This window comes from Pezoporus occidentalis, unplaced genomic scaffold (genome assembly GCF_034315485.1).
Source record: "Pezoporus occidentalis ecotype Australia unplaced genomic scaffold, CSIRO_AGI_Poc_V1 ctg132, whole genome shotgun sequence".
NCBI lineage: Eukaryota > Metazoa > Chordata > Aves > Psittaciformes > Psittacidae > Pezoporus > Pezoporus occidentalis.
In genome coordinates this window covers 1,417,065-1,433,727 of record NW_026913126.1, presented here as the reverse complement: position 1 = coordinate 1,433,727, position 16,663 = coordinate 1,417,065, and the positions used below count along the sequence as shown (strand labels likewise).

At 37.4% G+C, this 16,663-nt stretch overlaps 1 protein-coding gene across 3 annotated transcripts in view; it reads left to right on the top strand.

The window, feature by feature from the left end:
- Positions 1 to 16,663, top strand: part of GABBR2 (gamma-aminobutyric acid type B receptor subunit 2) — a 448,751-nt gene that overhangs the window by 94,332 nt on the left and 337,756 nt on the right. For all 3 annotated transcript variants that reach the window (XM_062608972.1, XM_062608975.1, XM_062608974.1), the window contains one exon: positions 3,006 to 3,143. In XM_062608972.1, the coding sequence (XP_062464956.1) occupies positions 3,006 to 3,143 (138 nt within the window). The remainder of the gene's footprint in view (positions 1 to 3,005; positions 3,144 to 16,663) is intronic.

The following is a 16,663-nucleotide window of genomic DNA, read 5'->3' as shown; positions in this document are numbered from 1 at the left end:
TCCGGTGACATTTTTTATTGTTTGAGTTTGTCATTTTATGACGTATTCTTTCTCCTTCATTGCCCTTAGTTGTGCTCCAGTTAATAAGCCAGTCAGCTTCTTGCCATCCACATGTGGCCAGGACTTTCTACTTTCTAATCTGTGCTTTTTAATGTGGATTTTGGGTCTTATGCAGTCTTTTGTTGCACTGTAATTGGATTGCTGCATAGTGTTTGTGGACCTAGTTGTAGTCACTTTGTGACAGTTCAGGAATTCATTTGGTGGGTATATGATGGGAATTTCAGTGGTGTGTGCTTGTTGCCTTTCATCAATGTTGCCCTGTTTTAGGATTAAATATGTAGGATTTGGCAGTAGATCATGAACAGCAATGGTGGCCTTCCGGGATCTCTGAAAAAGTAAAGTTGGTAAAAGGGCTTGTTAAAAGCTCACTAAGGGTATGTTCCTCAGACTACAGGCAGGAAGAAACCTTTGTTAACTGCTTGTCTGTCTGGCTTGGTATGGCTATTATTTCTATTTGAATGTTTATTTTTTAATGCTTGTGACAAACCTGTTGCTTGCAGGGAAGAATGTTATAAGCACCGCATGTTGTGAAAGGTGATGTTAAACAAATGTGAAAGTCTGCTTTCTCCCATCTTTCTCATTTTTGCTTTTGTTTCTGTCCCATTGTGGCTAGCCACAGTATTGAGTTTTCTTTGATCTCTGACACATACTTTTGACCACTTTGGGAGTTCTGCTCAAGGAGAGGATTGAGTCCTGTAATTATTTGTGGTTGTCTAAAATGGAGAGAGCTAAACATAGTCAGGAAGAAAGTACAAACGTGAAAACAGGGTAGGCTTTTAACTGAAGCCCATGTGTTATCAGTAACATATCTCAGTGGGGTGAATCTATCACATTGGGAGAGATGTATAAAGCTTTCAGCACACCTTCCCAAGAGACTCGCTGTGTGATTGAGAAGGATTGTTGTTATGCAAGTGTCCTCATAAGTTTTATCTTTCCTATGTATTTATTTATACTTATCATAATAGCAGTTCTGGACCTCCCAGTGAATTGACCTACTAGGATCTGTAACTGCATAAGTTTACTGCAGTAAGAAACAATCTGTAGGCAAACAGTAGTTAAAAATGCATCAGTCTTTTGTGATGTAATGGTGAATTTTAGTATGAAATTTTTACTTCTGATAATAGACCATAGGTCTCTATTGTTTATGGTAGAATGCACAATTTTATTTCTCCATCAATTTTACATATGTAGTCCTTCAGGGGTTCAAGCTTCTGGCTTTTATTTTGCTATCAGCATCTCCCTTATTTCATATACGATTTGTATTCTTAAACTGATAGTGATATATTTAAAATATGTGGCATAAAATTGGCTAATTGTCAGTTAAGTTCAGATACTTAAAGCTCTTGTGTCCTTAGCTGCTTATAAAGGTAAAGAAGTATTTGAGTATTCTAGTTGCTCTTGAATAAACTGCTCTTTAGCTAGGGGGTGGAGGAGAAGAAAGAATGGAGGTGGTGTTTATTGCAGCAATCACAACCTTAATTACTTCATAATGTGAGTTTGCCACCAATCTGTCAAATTGACAAGAGACCCTCTGCCATACCAAATGTTTTGAGGGGTTTTAATCTTTTTTTTTATCTATAATAAGGAAAATGTTGTGCTATATTATGCAATTTTGAAAAAGTCTATGCAGTAAGAATCCATACCATTTGAGTAAGTGGGAGTAACAATTCTATACTTGCAGATAGAATGCAAATTGAGTAATTTTTCTTTTAGCATATTAATTCAGTAAGAGATTAATATAAGCTTGCAAACTTCTCAGTCAAAATCTTTATTCTCTCCACAGAATGCTATACAATCACTACTTTGATGCCAATAGTAAATGAACTGTTTTATTGAATGATCACAATGAAATATTGGAGTCTGATGTGTGATCCTTCTTATAAACACAGTATATGAGGAAGACTTTGTAGGGGAGGTAAAATTTTGTTTCAAAAAGAGAGCTAAAGAAGTGGCTTCTAGTGGAGCAGTGGCAGCTACCATGATAGCCTCTTGGCAATTCTAACTTCCAGTATGGTTTGGAATCAGATTCTTAACTTCAAGTACATAATTCATGAATGCTCTTCTGCAAGCTCAGGAGTTAAGTCATGACTACGTAAGTTATTATGAATGATTGATGCTACTCTAATCAAGGATTGATATATCTTTTGTAATGTTGATTGGCATCACCCTTTGTTTGTTAGTTTTCAGTCCTGGTCTCAATTTGTGGTAAAATTCTTTACACCTGAAATAATGATCTAACTAATTACCAGAGAAACCCAGAACACATCTGCTTAGAAGGGACCTCGGGTTATTTGGTCCAGTGTTCTGCTCAGGGAAGTGCAGGCTATGAGAACATAACAATTCACTTTTAACACTTTAAAAGAATATTTTCTTGATGCTTCTTGAAGATTTTGTGTTCTCCTAAGTGAGAGGCTCTCTACTATGTAATATTGCACAGAATACTGAGGTTGGACCTTTAGGATAGGTTACTTAGGAGACTTCATTAGAGACAGAGCTTTCTTTACAGAGATCATTGATATTGTCAAACTTTCTTCCAACTATGGATGTCCTGCTGACATCTGGTGTTAGATTCTAAATTTTGCTTTGGGAAATTATATCTCTGAATGTAAAAAAGGTTTCAGTCAACAGTTCTTTGTGTTGTTTGTTTGTTTGTAGGTTTTTTGGGGGAGGGTAGGAGACAATTTTTTTCTCAAATGCTGGAATCAATATCCAGATGTTGCAGCTTTGTCTTGGAAGGAAGACATAAAGGGTTACATATAGGGAGGGATATTCCTGTTCTTTTGCGACAGCACATTAAAGGTCCAGTTTTTCATGTTTGAGTCTTAGATGTTACACACTGTGCAAATTTTACATCAGTGTAACCGCATGATTTTTTCACCTGTCCAGTAGTAGTTGAGTATGTTATCTGTAGTGTTGAATATTGTCTTTTTCTTTTCTTTTTCCAGTGTGACAATGCAAAAGGACTCAAAGCCTTCTATGATGCAATAAAATATGGACCTAATCATCTGATGGTTTTTGGTGGTGTATGTGCAACAGTTACATCTATCATTGCTGAATCTCTAAAGGGATGGAATTTGGTTCAGGTAAGGAATAGAATTTATTCAAACACTGACTATCTTGTATCTCTCTATCTCTTTTTAAAATTTAGAAACTTAGTATTTGCTGTGTTTCAAGGCTAACTTTTTGTGTAATTAGTATATCAGTTTTGAAGGTCAGTGATGTGTAAAGAACAGTTACTTCTACATAGAACTAGGTTTTAAGGCCTGGTATTGGGCTTAAAATGCTTGAGAGTATGCAGCAGTGGTCATGTCTCAGTAGATTAATTAAATACAATTAATTTAATGTATCTCAAAAAGCAACCTAAATGAAATGAAGTTCAGTCATGGTAGGTGAGCAAATCTAGGACTTATCCAAAGTTAACGGAAACAACTCGTCAGGTCTTAAATTATGATACACTAGGGTCTTTACTTGGTCCCTTCTCAGTCATAATGCGGTAATTCCTATTGACTTTGAAAGTGTTGGAAGTGCGTAAATTGTAAGTAGCAACTGGGTATGTATCTCAATACTTGACTCACAAAACACATTTATTCCCAGCTGTTCTTTTTGACTTTCTCAAAGGTCAGGTTTGTGGGAAAGTTTGCTCTAGTGAGGAATCAGAATTTATTAATACTAATCTATAAAATGCAGATTATAATTGTATGATTTACTTCATTTCTTCCATCATCTATCTGCTGATGATCTTTGGATTGATGGCTGTTCATGCAAGGTAGCCAGCCAGTTTTGTTTTTTCAGGTGTGGGAATGCCCTGATATTCTTCTCAATATTCAAATGTCCAAAGACAAGTTTGTATCATTTTTATTAAAATAAAGAAACATTCTGTAGCAAAATAATGTAACAATTACCTGAGGTTTCACTTACAAGCAGGCTTCTCTTTTCCACCTGGAATACTCCCTGAGATTAGTGCAGAATGAACAAATGAGGCATAATTAAGTTTGTGAAGAAGATGATGAGCAGAGTACAAATGGGAAAATCTTGGGAGGATAATTAAAACAGCTTGTTAACTGTATTTGTAATGCTTGTCAGTTCAGATTTTTTTTTTTTTCCTTATGCGTCAGGATTTTTTCTGATGTGAAAAACATCACTTCTACTATGGAAATATAATAATAGTTTTTCTCTAGGGAGAATGGAGAAAGCAACAGAAAGCTTGAAACTGTCATATAACACTCTCTTAAAAATGGCCTCGTCCGTGGCCTATAATGAAATATGTGGCTGGAGCTGTGATTTTTTTTTTTTTTTTTTTTTTTAATTTGTCACATGGAACTTCCAGATGATGTAGAATGTTCTAAGGAGTTGGATTTCATTGTGCTAAATCTTTTTTCATTTACTGTCAAGTTCTGCCTGCTAAGGTCTGAAAATCAATTTGTTAATGAAGTTGCTCAGTCAATAGGAAGGGCAATTAGAAAGCTTCTATTTGCTTTTAAATGCCTGAATTTGTCAATATGTGTGTTAACTTGTGTAATGGTATGAAGCATTGCTATGAGGCAGTATCTGTTTCTTTGTATTTAAACACTAGAGCTGTGACTAAGCCTGGATGATATCAGTACATCAAGGGATCCTTTGCTGCTTGGGCTTAGTATACTGCAGGCACTAGATAAATCCTCACATGGCATAACTCCATGTCTTGTCAGGTTTTTATATATTGATTGATTGAATTATGAGACAACATAAATAACATTGTGCCTCCAAAGTAATGTGGCTTAGTGGATGGTATAGCAGCAATGGAAACAGTCTAAGTAAACTTTATGAAATTAATATGTCATGCAGTGACAGTCATGTGTATCTGCAAATCAGCAGATATAGCATGTATGAGATGGAGAGATGGAGTACAAATCCTCCTCAGGATCCAGTGTCATAAACATCTCTGACTAAAAGCATAACTTCAATGGGAGGAATAGATCAAAATCTGTAGTTCTTGGAAGTGGGGCAACAATATGTAGCTTGATAAAACATAAGACTTTCCTACCTCTAAACTGAGAGTTCATCTTAAGGATTCACAGCAGACTCACATAAAGAGGTATATGAATTTGGGATTACGATGAATTCATTTTATGTTGCAGTCAAGAAGAGAGAAAAAAGCATACAGACAAAACCTAACCTGGCATTGTTGTTTTAAATAGAGGATATGCATTTGAATGCTTGACTCCATCTCTTTGTTCCTGTGCAGGCAGTTAGAAAAGAGAGCTCTTGACCCTAGTAGGAACATTTGATTTGATTTACTCGCATGTCATGTGGTGGAGCAAATTGACAACTGTCTTCTATGCAGGAGAAATGCAGGATGATACTGATGGTACTGATACTGGGGCTAGGGTAGAAAAGAATAACAGAAACATTACAACTTGAAAATTACTTTTCTTGACAAATACAGTATGAGTCTAAGTGGCTGCAAAACTTCTGAAAGCCTTTTTTAGCTTTGAATTCCAAGTTTCTGTTGGCTGTTTGAGGAAATTTTTCTTTTCTGCCTCTTTCCCGTTCTCTGCAATAAGAAGCCTCTGAAAACAATGAAATAAAAAGCAAAGAGTAGAAATATGCTGGAAGTTGCCATGTGGCATTTGCTACTCAGGCAATATTTTATAGTAGTGATGGGGGGGCGGGGAGAAAACATTTTCACAAGACCCCTTCGGTTTCAGTCTCCTTACTGTATGTCATTGATAGTGATACTACCTTTTTGACTTAACTGGTTAATTCAGATCATTGATGGCCTGCAACGTGAAATAGGGAAGATTATCAGAGGTTGGAAAGAGTTTTAGTCAAAGGTGACTTGCTTTATTTCTGTACCATATTTAAACAGAGTACTTGTCCTCCCCCATCTTGACAAATTCTGACTTACTTGATTTACTATGGAGGGAGACAGCCCTTTCAGTTCTGCAAATACTCCCTTTGTAGAAAGGGAGATTCTGTTCTCAATTGGCTGCTTTGAATTTCTGTCTAATTCTCTCTTACTGTAACAAAATTAATGATTTTTTTATTATTTTTTAAATGGAGAATTTTCTGTCCATGGAAAGAGCAAGTTTGTTTAGTCTGCAAGCACTTCTGTCATCCTTAAGGGCTACCACTGAGGTATGCTATGTGATACAACCTGCAAACTGTTTTCTGCACACACATTCATAGTAGGACAGATGCTGACGCCCATTCCTTAGCTTCTCAAATGGAAGCTGCTCTGTGAGTAATCTGTGTGCCAGATGTCCTTACTTTGAGTGACAGTCTAAGCATGAGCTGGAGGCTGCATGTGTGGCTTTGATCTCCGGTCTGTGGTGTGAAATCCATTTGAACCTTTGGTATTTTGGTTAAAAGGTGACAATAATATTCTGTGCATCTGGCAGAGGGTCATAAAGACATGAGGGTATAATACTGAGCAGTTGCTGTGCTGTAGGGAAATATTTGAATGTCAGATTCTTCTGGATTCATCTTCTTTGTCATTCCATTTCAGTGTGTGTTCGAGACAATTCAGTAGAGGGATGAAGAATCATTAATAGTATCTACAATAATATTAATGATAGCATAAAGACCAGTCATATATCTTTATTTTATACACTGAAGCATTCCTGCTAGTATCCAGGTAGTGCAAAATGGAGGAGACGGCTTGCAATTCAGTTTTTCTCTTGTATTTCAGGATATCCATCAAATGCTTACCTCATCATGTTAGTTTATTACAGTGGCAAAAGCATATATTTTGTATTGATTCTTGTTTCTCCTGCTTTCCATTGTGATATCTCACTTTTTCTGATCGACATATTAACATAAGCACTTAACCAGGCTGAGGATTTTGTTATCTGTTTTAACTTGCAGAACTATTCCTCCAGTTTGGAGATTTGTCTTTTTCTTTTGTTGGTGCTGTTTAAATTCTCCTATAACGTGCTTCGTTTACAGTATCCTTTAACTCTGGAAAATAAACCTCTGCCAGAAATGAAGTATAAAAGTAGTGTTTCCTTAGAATATCTTCCATTTCTATATATTTAATGTAATGTAGTCATAACTGCTGGCTTCTAGGCAAGTAACTGCTACTGGTGATCCAGTGCTTAAATAGTAATAACATTCAAAACAGCGAAACCTTGGTTTGGATTCAGCATCTTGTGTTGTAAATTTTTCTAAGAAAATTATAGGCACCCCAACCATGATACGTTATTTGCTTTGTGGGCATATTAATATAGGGCAAGTTCATGTGTTAGAAAGGAAAAACTGCTGTAGTTCTCTGGCTTGCTGTATAGTTGAGTATTAAAGAGCTTACCCTGAGGTTTTCTTTATTATCCCAGAGATACATAGGTGTTCAAGATCACAAGTCTGAATTATCAGAAAGACTGCTGGTGTTCAAGAAAATCAGTGATGTTTCTAGCCTATGGTTTCTTTCTGAAACAAAGCAGATATTATTCATTGTCAGTTCCTCCTAATAACTTTTGACCACTGGCCAATTTCAACAAATTTTAACAACGGATTTCCCAAAGATTATTAGCCGCTATACATTCCTGTGAAAATGAGCTGCTGAGAGGGGGATCCAGTGCGCAAGAGGCTTGCAGCGTGAGCATAGAGAGCTTCAAGCCAGCCATGACATGTGGTGCTCCTTTCCCAGCTGCTGTTTATGGGAAGGGGACTGACTGCATTGAAAACAGAGTTAAAAAAATCCCAGCAGAAAGTTAGTTAGGAAAATGCAGAGGAGGGGTGCAACCCAGAAGGATATGAAGTAGGAGCTGTAGTGTTTGTGTGTATAGAAACGTAGGACACGTGTATCTGCAGGAAACCAGGCTTTATTAGCTGGCCCTGTTACTCCTCAAAATTCTTGTTAATACAGAATTTCACAACTATATGCAGGTTACAGCTGGTGTTTTTTAACACTTTAACACATAAGTAATGCAAGTAATCACACACATGTTTATACTCGCCACTGAATCAAACTTCCTGTTAAAATCTGAATTTTCTAAATCCTCATGCTTGCAACCTGGAGACCTGGCATGGGCACTTTAACATTTGATAAAAACATGAGGGGTTTGGGTGCTGTTTTTTTTTCCTTTTTCTTTTTCCAATTCCTTGTCATATTTGTTCCAGTACAGTGAGCTTGTGCTACTTTTGCCTTCACTACACGATTTCCATGTATTATTAGTTTGAGCAATGAAAAGGACATTTAAACTAGTCTTTGGCTAAGAAGATTAGCTACTTCTATCTATGAGATGCAGGCACTTCAACTTAAACAGACCTTTCTCCCACTGGAATATGACCCAATACACCATAAAACTACAGTCTTTGGCTTCTTGGCCCACAATTATTTATTTTTTTCCCCCTTCGATTTCCTATTTTATCTCCTGGGATTGGAGGGATTTTATAGACTTTCTGTACTTGTGTTGTACTTTTAATAGGCAAGGCGAGTGAGGGGAAACACTTTGATGACATTCTGTCCTGCTTTTGGGAGTTAGCTGAGCACATAAGGAAATGTTGCTCACTTCACCATAGGAATGCCTGGGAGCTCCTGAACAGGAAGACAGCGCAGTAGGACTGACCTTCAGGCAGATTGCATGTGAATTTGAGAGAAGCTCTGATGAATTTGGAGGGAGACAGATCTTTCAGTTCTGCAAATCCTCCCTTTGATACAAGCTGCCAGCAGGAGCTCTCCTGTTATTGCTCTGTGGCTGCTGCTGGGGAAGAAAATGCATGGGGAATTAAAGCATATCAGCAGTACCATATCTCCTAATTAGACCATGTCTCTCTGTGTGTCGATGGATGCAAACATGCACAAGATAGAATCATAGAACAGTTAGGGTTGGAAAGGACCTTAAGATCATCTAGTTCCAACCCCCCTGTCGTGCGCAGGGACACCTTACGCTAAATCATATCACCCAAGGCCTCGTCCAACCTGGTCTTGAACACTGCCAGGGATGGAGCATTCACAACCTCCCTGGGCAACCTATTCCAGTGCCTCACCACCCTAACAGGAAAGAATTTCCTTCTTATATCCAACCTAAACTTCCCCTGTTTAAGGTTTTAACCCGTTACCCCTTGTCCTATCACTACAGTCCCTAATGAAGAGTCCCTCTCCAGCATCCCTATAGGCCCCCTTCAGATACTGGAAGGCTGCAGACTTGTAGAATAATTGTATATTCACCCTCAAACTTAGAGAAATGTATGTTTCAGTGCACCAGAGGAGAGCAGGGCACAATTTAGTGACAAAGATTCTTTCATGGTGATAAAAAACACTGAGCTTGATTCCCAGTGCATAAAAAAGCTAGCTCAGGGAAATCAGATGCTAATTGGTTGCCCATCTGTATATGATTTTTTTGCTTTAAAGGTTAAATTGATTTATAATGATCTTATTTCACTGAAAATATAACTTTGTCACTTTCTGGTTCGTTCTTGGCAATCGTTATTAATTTACTCCAAACTGTTCAGATTACAGTATTGTATTTCTCTGATTACTGCGTAACTTCAAATATTCTAGAATGCAGGTTTCAAGCTTCTTTTACCACCATTTCCCCAGATGTGGTCCTTCTGATTATTTTCACCATTCTTATACTTTCTATAAAGCTGGAGTTGGTTATTTTGGTACGCTGTTTGCTAGAGTGACTGCTTTAATTTGCTTCTGAAAGGCAGCAGCAAGTGTGTTCTACAAGACCAGTTTGCTGGCCTGTTTCTCAGTATCTACCTTGGAAAGCTCTGCTACTGCTTTCTCTGCAGTCCCTTTGACCAGCCTGTCCTGAGCGGCTCTCTGTAAGGTGACACAGTGACACCCTCTCCTATAGCTGCTGCTGTCCTAGCAGCATACAATCCTAGCCGCATTAAGAAGGTCAATACAAATAAGTCAAGATAAAACTGGTGTGATAAAATTTGTTGTTTCATACCGTTGCTCCCACAGTTTTAAATCCACTTCTTCATTTAATTCCCTCTTACTTCAATGTTTTCTTTCATATTAATGTCCTATTATAGGACAAAGAAAGCTTTCTCATGTGGCAAATTAACCTGGTTTTCCATGAATGCTGTTTTGGTGGCAGTTACTTGATTACTTATTTTGAATGATAGTTTAATTCATACAAATGCAACAACAGCAGCTTCCTGAAGAACAAACTTGTAAACCAAGCAGTTGCAAAAAAACACACCTCTTCATAATTTCAAAACTGAAATAAAATAATTATTGGCCTTTAAAACTGGAAAAAGCATAATTATGCTCCATTGAAGAAGTAACATAATGCTGATATGCTTATAGAAAAGTAAGCGCTAAAATACAAATTCTCATGTAATAGAAGTTCTTCTAAGGACCTGATCCTCAAGCGCATGGCAGTGTTCTTGGTATATGATTTATCTAGTATTGCAACCACTACTGCATCTGCCTCTTGGCAGTTCCAGTCTTTCAGAATTGTAGTTGCAAATCCAGATTTACTTTGATATCTCATCTTGCTTTGGTTTAATTAATTTTTAGGAGATGAGTAGCTTAAAATTTCCAAACACTGTGTAAAGCTATGACACATTCTGCTCCTAATTCTCAGAGTAAAGGAAAATGTTTCCCCAGTGTAGTAGCTTGTTTTGCAGAAGTCCATTAGACTTTGTTATCCAATAGACAGTCTGCTACAAGCTGATGAGCAAGTTACAGAAGGATTGACATTATTACCACTACAAGCTTTGTTTGTATTCTGCTACAACACTAAGCTAAGAAACTTCAGTGGTTATAATTAAGCTACTGTGAGGGCACAATATGTATTGGGATGTGGATTCATTATGTTGATTTGCTTCCTGAAAGCAAAAAGATTAGTGGCACAGCTTCTGAAGGGTTTGTTCAAGTCCCTCAATATTCAGATGAAGGAACAAGAATATATGGGGTTAGGGAGTGAAAGATTTCCAGTTCAGCAGTCTAAAGTATTGCATGAAGTACTTCGGAGCTACAACTTTATATTCATTACTAAACACTGCCATCTTGACATAAAGAAAAATTTAATTTGCTCTATAAAGCAAAGCAAGAAAGTTCTTCATCATAACCCTTTTGAAAATAAAAGCTTGTAAAAGACTAATGACAATCTCAATCTGAAATTGATTTCAATACAATTATAAATCAAAGGTTGAATGCTGGGTTTTACATTTGTAAACAAATTTCCAAATTGGATCCACTGTTCTCTTTAAGATCAACTATAGCTGCAAGGAAGAGATAGTTCTGGGAAAGTGGGATAGGCTTGCATGATTGAAAATAATGGGGCATTTTGCTGTTAAGGCATATTAATGCTAAAGAGATAATTTTCCTAATGTGTCTTTTTTAATTTAAACAATCAAACGAAAGACTTGTTTAGGTAAGCAGATTTTTATTGATTTTCTTTCTAAGGCTACTGAGAAAAGCAGAGTGACTGAGCAAGCAATAGAGAATATCAGTATTATGTCTAGCTCTTAACAAAATTAATCAAATAATAAAGGTATCAAATAATCAAATATAATTCAAATAATAAGGAAAACAAAGGTGCTGATTCTCTGTGGTGCATACTTATCTATATATTTATGTGCACACATATGTGTATTTAGAATGATCTAAAACTATCTTCAGTACTTTTTATGGCTGTATGTTCCTGACAAATACTGTTATGTTTCAGATAAATGTAGTTGCATTCTCTTACCTCACATCAGGATTAATTATTGTTCAGAAATGTGATTGACATGTGTAGGTGTGCATAAGCAGCATGCTTTGAAGTTGTTTTCCTGTAACTTTTTAGTTTCTAGTTGGTTTTGCCCTTCACCCATTTCACATTTTTCTGCTTACTTATAAAGAGTTAAAAAAAAAAATGCCAAATTTGTAAATATGAACAAGAAGGAAGGTTCAGAACCACTGTTATATAAAGATCCTGCATCTTATTTGCCAACACTGATGAAGGAGGTCAGAATTACAGATTGTAGAATACAGACTGTAATCAAACGAGCCTGGAAAAATTTGGCTGTAGAAACATTTCTTTCCTAGCAAATTTTACTCAATCTTTTCAAAGACTTGTGTCTTACCTATTAAAATTCAGTAATGTTAAAGTTGCCAGATTTGATAATGCTTTGTGATGGTAACATTAATGTTGATAATGAGTTCTTTGAATTGTCAGTGTGAAAACTCTTGTAATCAATGTGATTTTCTGTCCTTGTTTTTGCAATTCTTTGACAGTGTGATAAATGTCCTTATGCTGGTTTTATCTTGAGAAGAAGAGGGAAAATGCAGAAAATTTTTTCTTTTTTCTTTTTTAGAGCAAAGGACAGAAAGGCACAACTACAGGGCCCTTATTTTCCCCACTTTACTTATCCACCTTTGTTGATCAAGAACTTGAGCAACTGTTCTTGCAACTATAATTATCATAGTCACATTCTACATAGACTGTACTCAAAGTTGCAAGAAGCATGTCCTCAGTTATAACACAGATCTTCCCTCATAACAAATGTGCTTCCATTGGCTTGATTTGTCTAATATTTACTGTCTAATGGCTAGACCACAGTAAGGGGTTTATGGTTTCGCTACTTGTGTTGCCTTAAAAGAAAGTGAGTTCTTTTTTGGTTTTTTGGTTGTTGTTTTTTTTTTTGTTTGTTTGTTTTTGTTGTTGTTGTTTTTTTTTTTCCAACTGGATCTTTAAAACAGAAGACAGCAAAACACAGTAATAATATTTGTACAAATAATTCTGTGGCTTGGTCTTCCTGTTAGCCTCATTCTTAGCTTTTCTATTTCCTGTTGCCACAAGCAATGCTAGGAGGACTTAAAGACAGCACACTGCCAATTAGTCATGGCTTGTGGACTGCTCATTTGAACAGTAGGCATTTATTTGTATGTCCAGACGCCCACATTTATTACTGCAGATGAACCAACAGGGTGTAATTTCATAGTTAGTTCAATGGTTTAACTGGTCATGTGAACCAGGAAAACGAAACTTTAAGTGTTGTTGACCAATATTCTATTATTTTACAGACAGATTATTATAGTATTATAAACACCTTGGAAAGATAGCTATGTCTCCAGTCTCAAATGAATTCTCACATAATATGACTTTGTTAGAATAGTGGTAAAGGGGAGAGGGCACTGTGCAGTAAATCTAATGATTTGTGTTTACTGAGAGTAAGTTGATTGAGAGCACTGCTTTGGAAGTCTCAGCTGCCTGCCCAGAGACTATATAAGTCCTACTTGAATGTGTTCCCCAAAAGTTGAATTTATAAGATGAGGGTGAAGTTTACTTTCTGGGACCATACAAGTGTAACATTATTGCTTTAGCTCCCTAGTTGAATAATGAAATGTAGATCATGTAAATTCTGCAGAGCCTCAGGCTTGTCCATGTATGAAATGAGTTTCGATAACCCCATTATATGAGAACACCTTGAGGTGCAGTCCCAACATTCATCTCATAAACTTATCAGACTTGGCACCTGATCCTGTACCACCTCGGAGCATGATTGTGTCTTACTCTGCATGTCTTCTTGGTAGTCAGTCACAAGGGCCTCCATGGCATGCTTGGACAGGTCCAGTCCCAGATGATGGTGCTTGTGAGTTTGCCAGTGTTTTAGACTTCAATTTCTTCTTCTGTTGTTTAGAAAAATCAGACTAGAGATCAAAACAAATGTCACTTTTCTGAATTGTCATCAAGATTATTGTGGCCAATGTAATGATTTCTGGTTTTGTGTCTCCTTTGCTTTTGGCCTTTGAGGAAGGCAATTCTGTCTTGCCACAAAACATCGAAGGTGCAGTGATTTGTCTCAAGTGGTCCTAGCTCAGTGCTTACCCTGGTGAAATTAATATGCAGTGTTTTGAAGTGGTACGGTCTTGGCTTCTTGTTTGGTGACTACTGATACAGCTAAGCTCTGTGTAAGTACCTGCACCACTGAAGAGAAGGGATGGGTTTCCACATGCCTTTGGGTTCTCTAACCAATATTTGTGTGAAATAATAAGCGTTCTCACCTTTCAGGTTCAGCTGAAAACAGAAGAGTGAAGTGTACATGTTTTCAGAGTGCAGTTTGGTCCCCAAGAGCATAAAGCTACAAAATCTGCTGCCTAAGCCCTGCAGAGGGTGCGATTTCAGATGCACTCCTCTGCTTGGAATGCCTCATTGCTCTAGCTCTAACCACCTCCATGCCCAGCATGCCTGATGCACTTGAGTCCCATCTGAGGCACTTAACTCTCCCTGTGTGGTGTACAATAAGCTTAAGAGCCTAACTTTGTATTCCATTACTCTGAAAAAGGCTCTAATGTTCTCAGAGTATGTGTGTTTGGCAGGTATTTCTGAAACCGTATCTGTCTTATCATACTGCAACTGTTCACTATGTTTAATCACCATATATAAAATTGCAGTTCTAATTTTAACATCACAATTGGCTGCCTTAGAAGTGGCTGTATTGAGCAAAATGAAAAGTTATTAGCCAAATTCTTTTTCCTGCTCTGCAATTTAATAGTCATCTGGAGAAATCTCTTCAAAGTTGTTATAACTTTATGAGCTCAGTACAGAGGAAGTTCTATGCTTCTACTGAGGTTTGAAGCCAGTATTATACATTGAAGACCAATACACTGAAAAAAATCTCCTGGGAGATTCTGCATGATTTTAGGAATGCCTAAATGTGCAAAGCAGCTTCCTTTTTATCTCGGATGGCTCCAGGTGCTGGATATGTATGAATTTGCTTTTGTACATTTCATCTAGACCTGCTCTAGTTGATACAGGGTGCTGTCACTTAGCAGTAGAAATAGGCCATAACAAAATACACTTTTTCTTTAAAGTTGTTTCCAGCAGATAAGTTATTAAAGAAGATGCTGGTGCTTATGACTGTTAGAATAATACAGTTGTAATGCTTTCCATGAAAGTTTTAAAGGTTTACAGTTCTCCCCTAGACAGTAAAATCACATCTGAGTGCCGTAACCCTCACCTGCTCTGGTTTTCTGACCACATGAACCTTTTAAATACTTTGCTGTGCAGTGGGGCATTACTGACATGAGGAAGGAGGAGACTACACAGGGTAGTTGGCACCCTGAGTTTAGGGTGATGGTAAAGACAGCCCCAGTGCCTCAAGTTTAGGGTGGCACCCCACCTACTCTTCCTTTCTCCCAGACAGGAATTCCACTAAAATATGGGTGCACCTGCACTCTGGCAGTTAGCATGTCTAGATATAAATAATGAAACAGCCAGCAGCTACGGCAGAGAAGGTATCGGAGCTCTCTTTCAGCCTGTGAGCTGCATGGATGGATGTAGGGATGTGCTAATTTGACTGATGTGCCTAGTCTCTGCAGAGAGAGGGATTTGGCACTCACCATTACCTTCAGCCTGAAGAAGAGAGACCTTGAGGAGATCATGTCAGTGTGTACACATACTTGATGGGGGCAAGCGAAGAAGACAGAGCTGGATTTTTAGTGGTGCCCAGTAAAAGGACAGGAGGAAATGGGCACAAGCTGAAATGCAGGGAATTCCATGTCAGTGTAGGGGTGACAAGGCATAGAGAAATTGTGGAAAGTCTATCCCTAGAGATATTTACAAACCTGACTGGACAGGGCCTTGAGCAACCTCCTCAAGGAGACCTTGCTTTAAGCAGGGAGGTTGGACTAGACAATATGGAGAGATGCCACTCTACCTCAGCTTTTCTGTGATTCTGTGAATTCAGCCCCTACTCTTAATCTTGACTTTCATGCTGTAGACTTAAAAAAAAGTAAGGAACAGCAATGAAATTGCGCTGTTAGGCTGAAGCTACTACAGATTCCCTTATCAGCTAAAGATGATAACAGATTTTGCTTTAATCCTGCTTAATTTGGTATGCATTTATTGTTACTGTGTTTTTTCCAAATCCTCCTTCAGGCTTTAAAAGCAGTAACAATGAAACAGAGAGCTATAATCTCAGAGTTGATTTGAATATGATTCCATACACAAATAAGTGATTCTGAAAAACAAAGATCTTAATAACACAAATAACATTAGTTTGACCCTCCCTTGAGCAGGAAGATGGAGTATTTTATTTCCTGAGCTCCCTGTTGTCCTGTGATGCTGTGATAGTGAAATTGCTGAGCCATGGCTATTCCTGACAAAAGATGGTTTATCTTTCACACATTATAATTTTGCAAATGTTGCATTTCTGGCAATTGCCAGAGCATTAAAACTTCAAATAACAGGTTCATGTATTTCTAGATCATAGCAGAGTCTTTGCACGGTGATCTGTTTGCCCTCTTTTTTTTTTTTTTTTTTTCTCCCCACATACAATTAACTGATCAATTTTATCACAGTACTAAGATTTTATTTATTTTTCTGTAGAGGGGGTAACGATTTTTGTAGTGATTGTATTGGAAAGAGGGGAATGATATCTAAACTAGAGGTAATGTCAGTCCTTATACTGAGCTTTTCTGCATTAATGAGTTTTATTTTCTGTAATAGATATGTACATGTGTCTCCTTAAACTGCCATTAGATCCATGAAACCTTTAATCTAGTGCCATTTTCTATATAACTCCTGTAGCAGTTCCAGCAGAGAACTCCTGCAACAGCAGTGAGTTTCAAGAAAGGAAAGTATCTGTTATGAAGTCTCTTCTAATACTTTTCTTGAAGTGCTTTACCATTAGTTAAGTTCAACTCCTATCAAATATCCAAACTAGTTTATTCTAC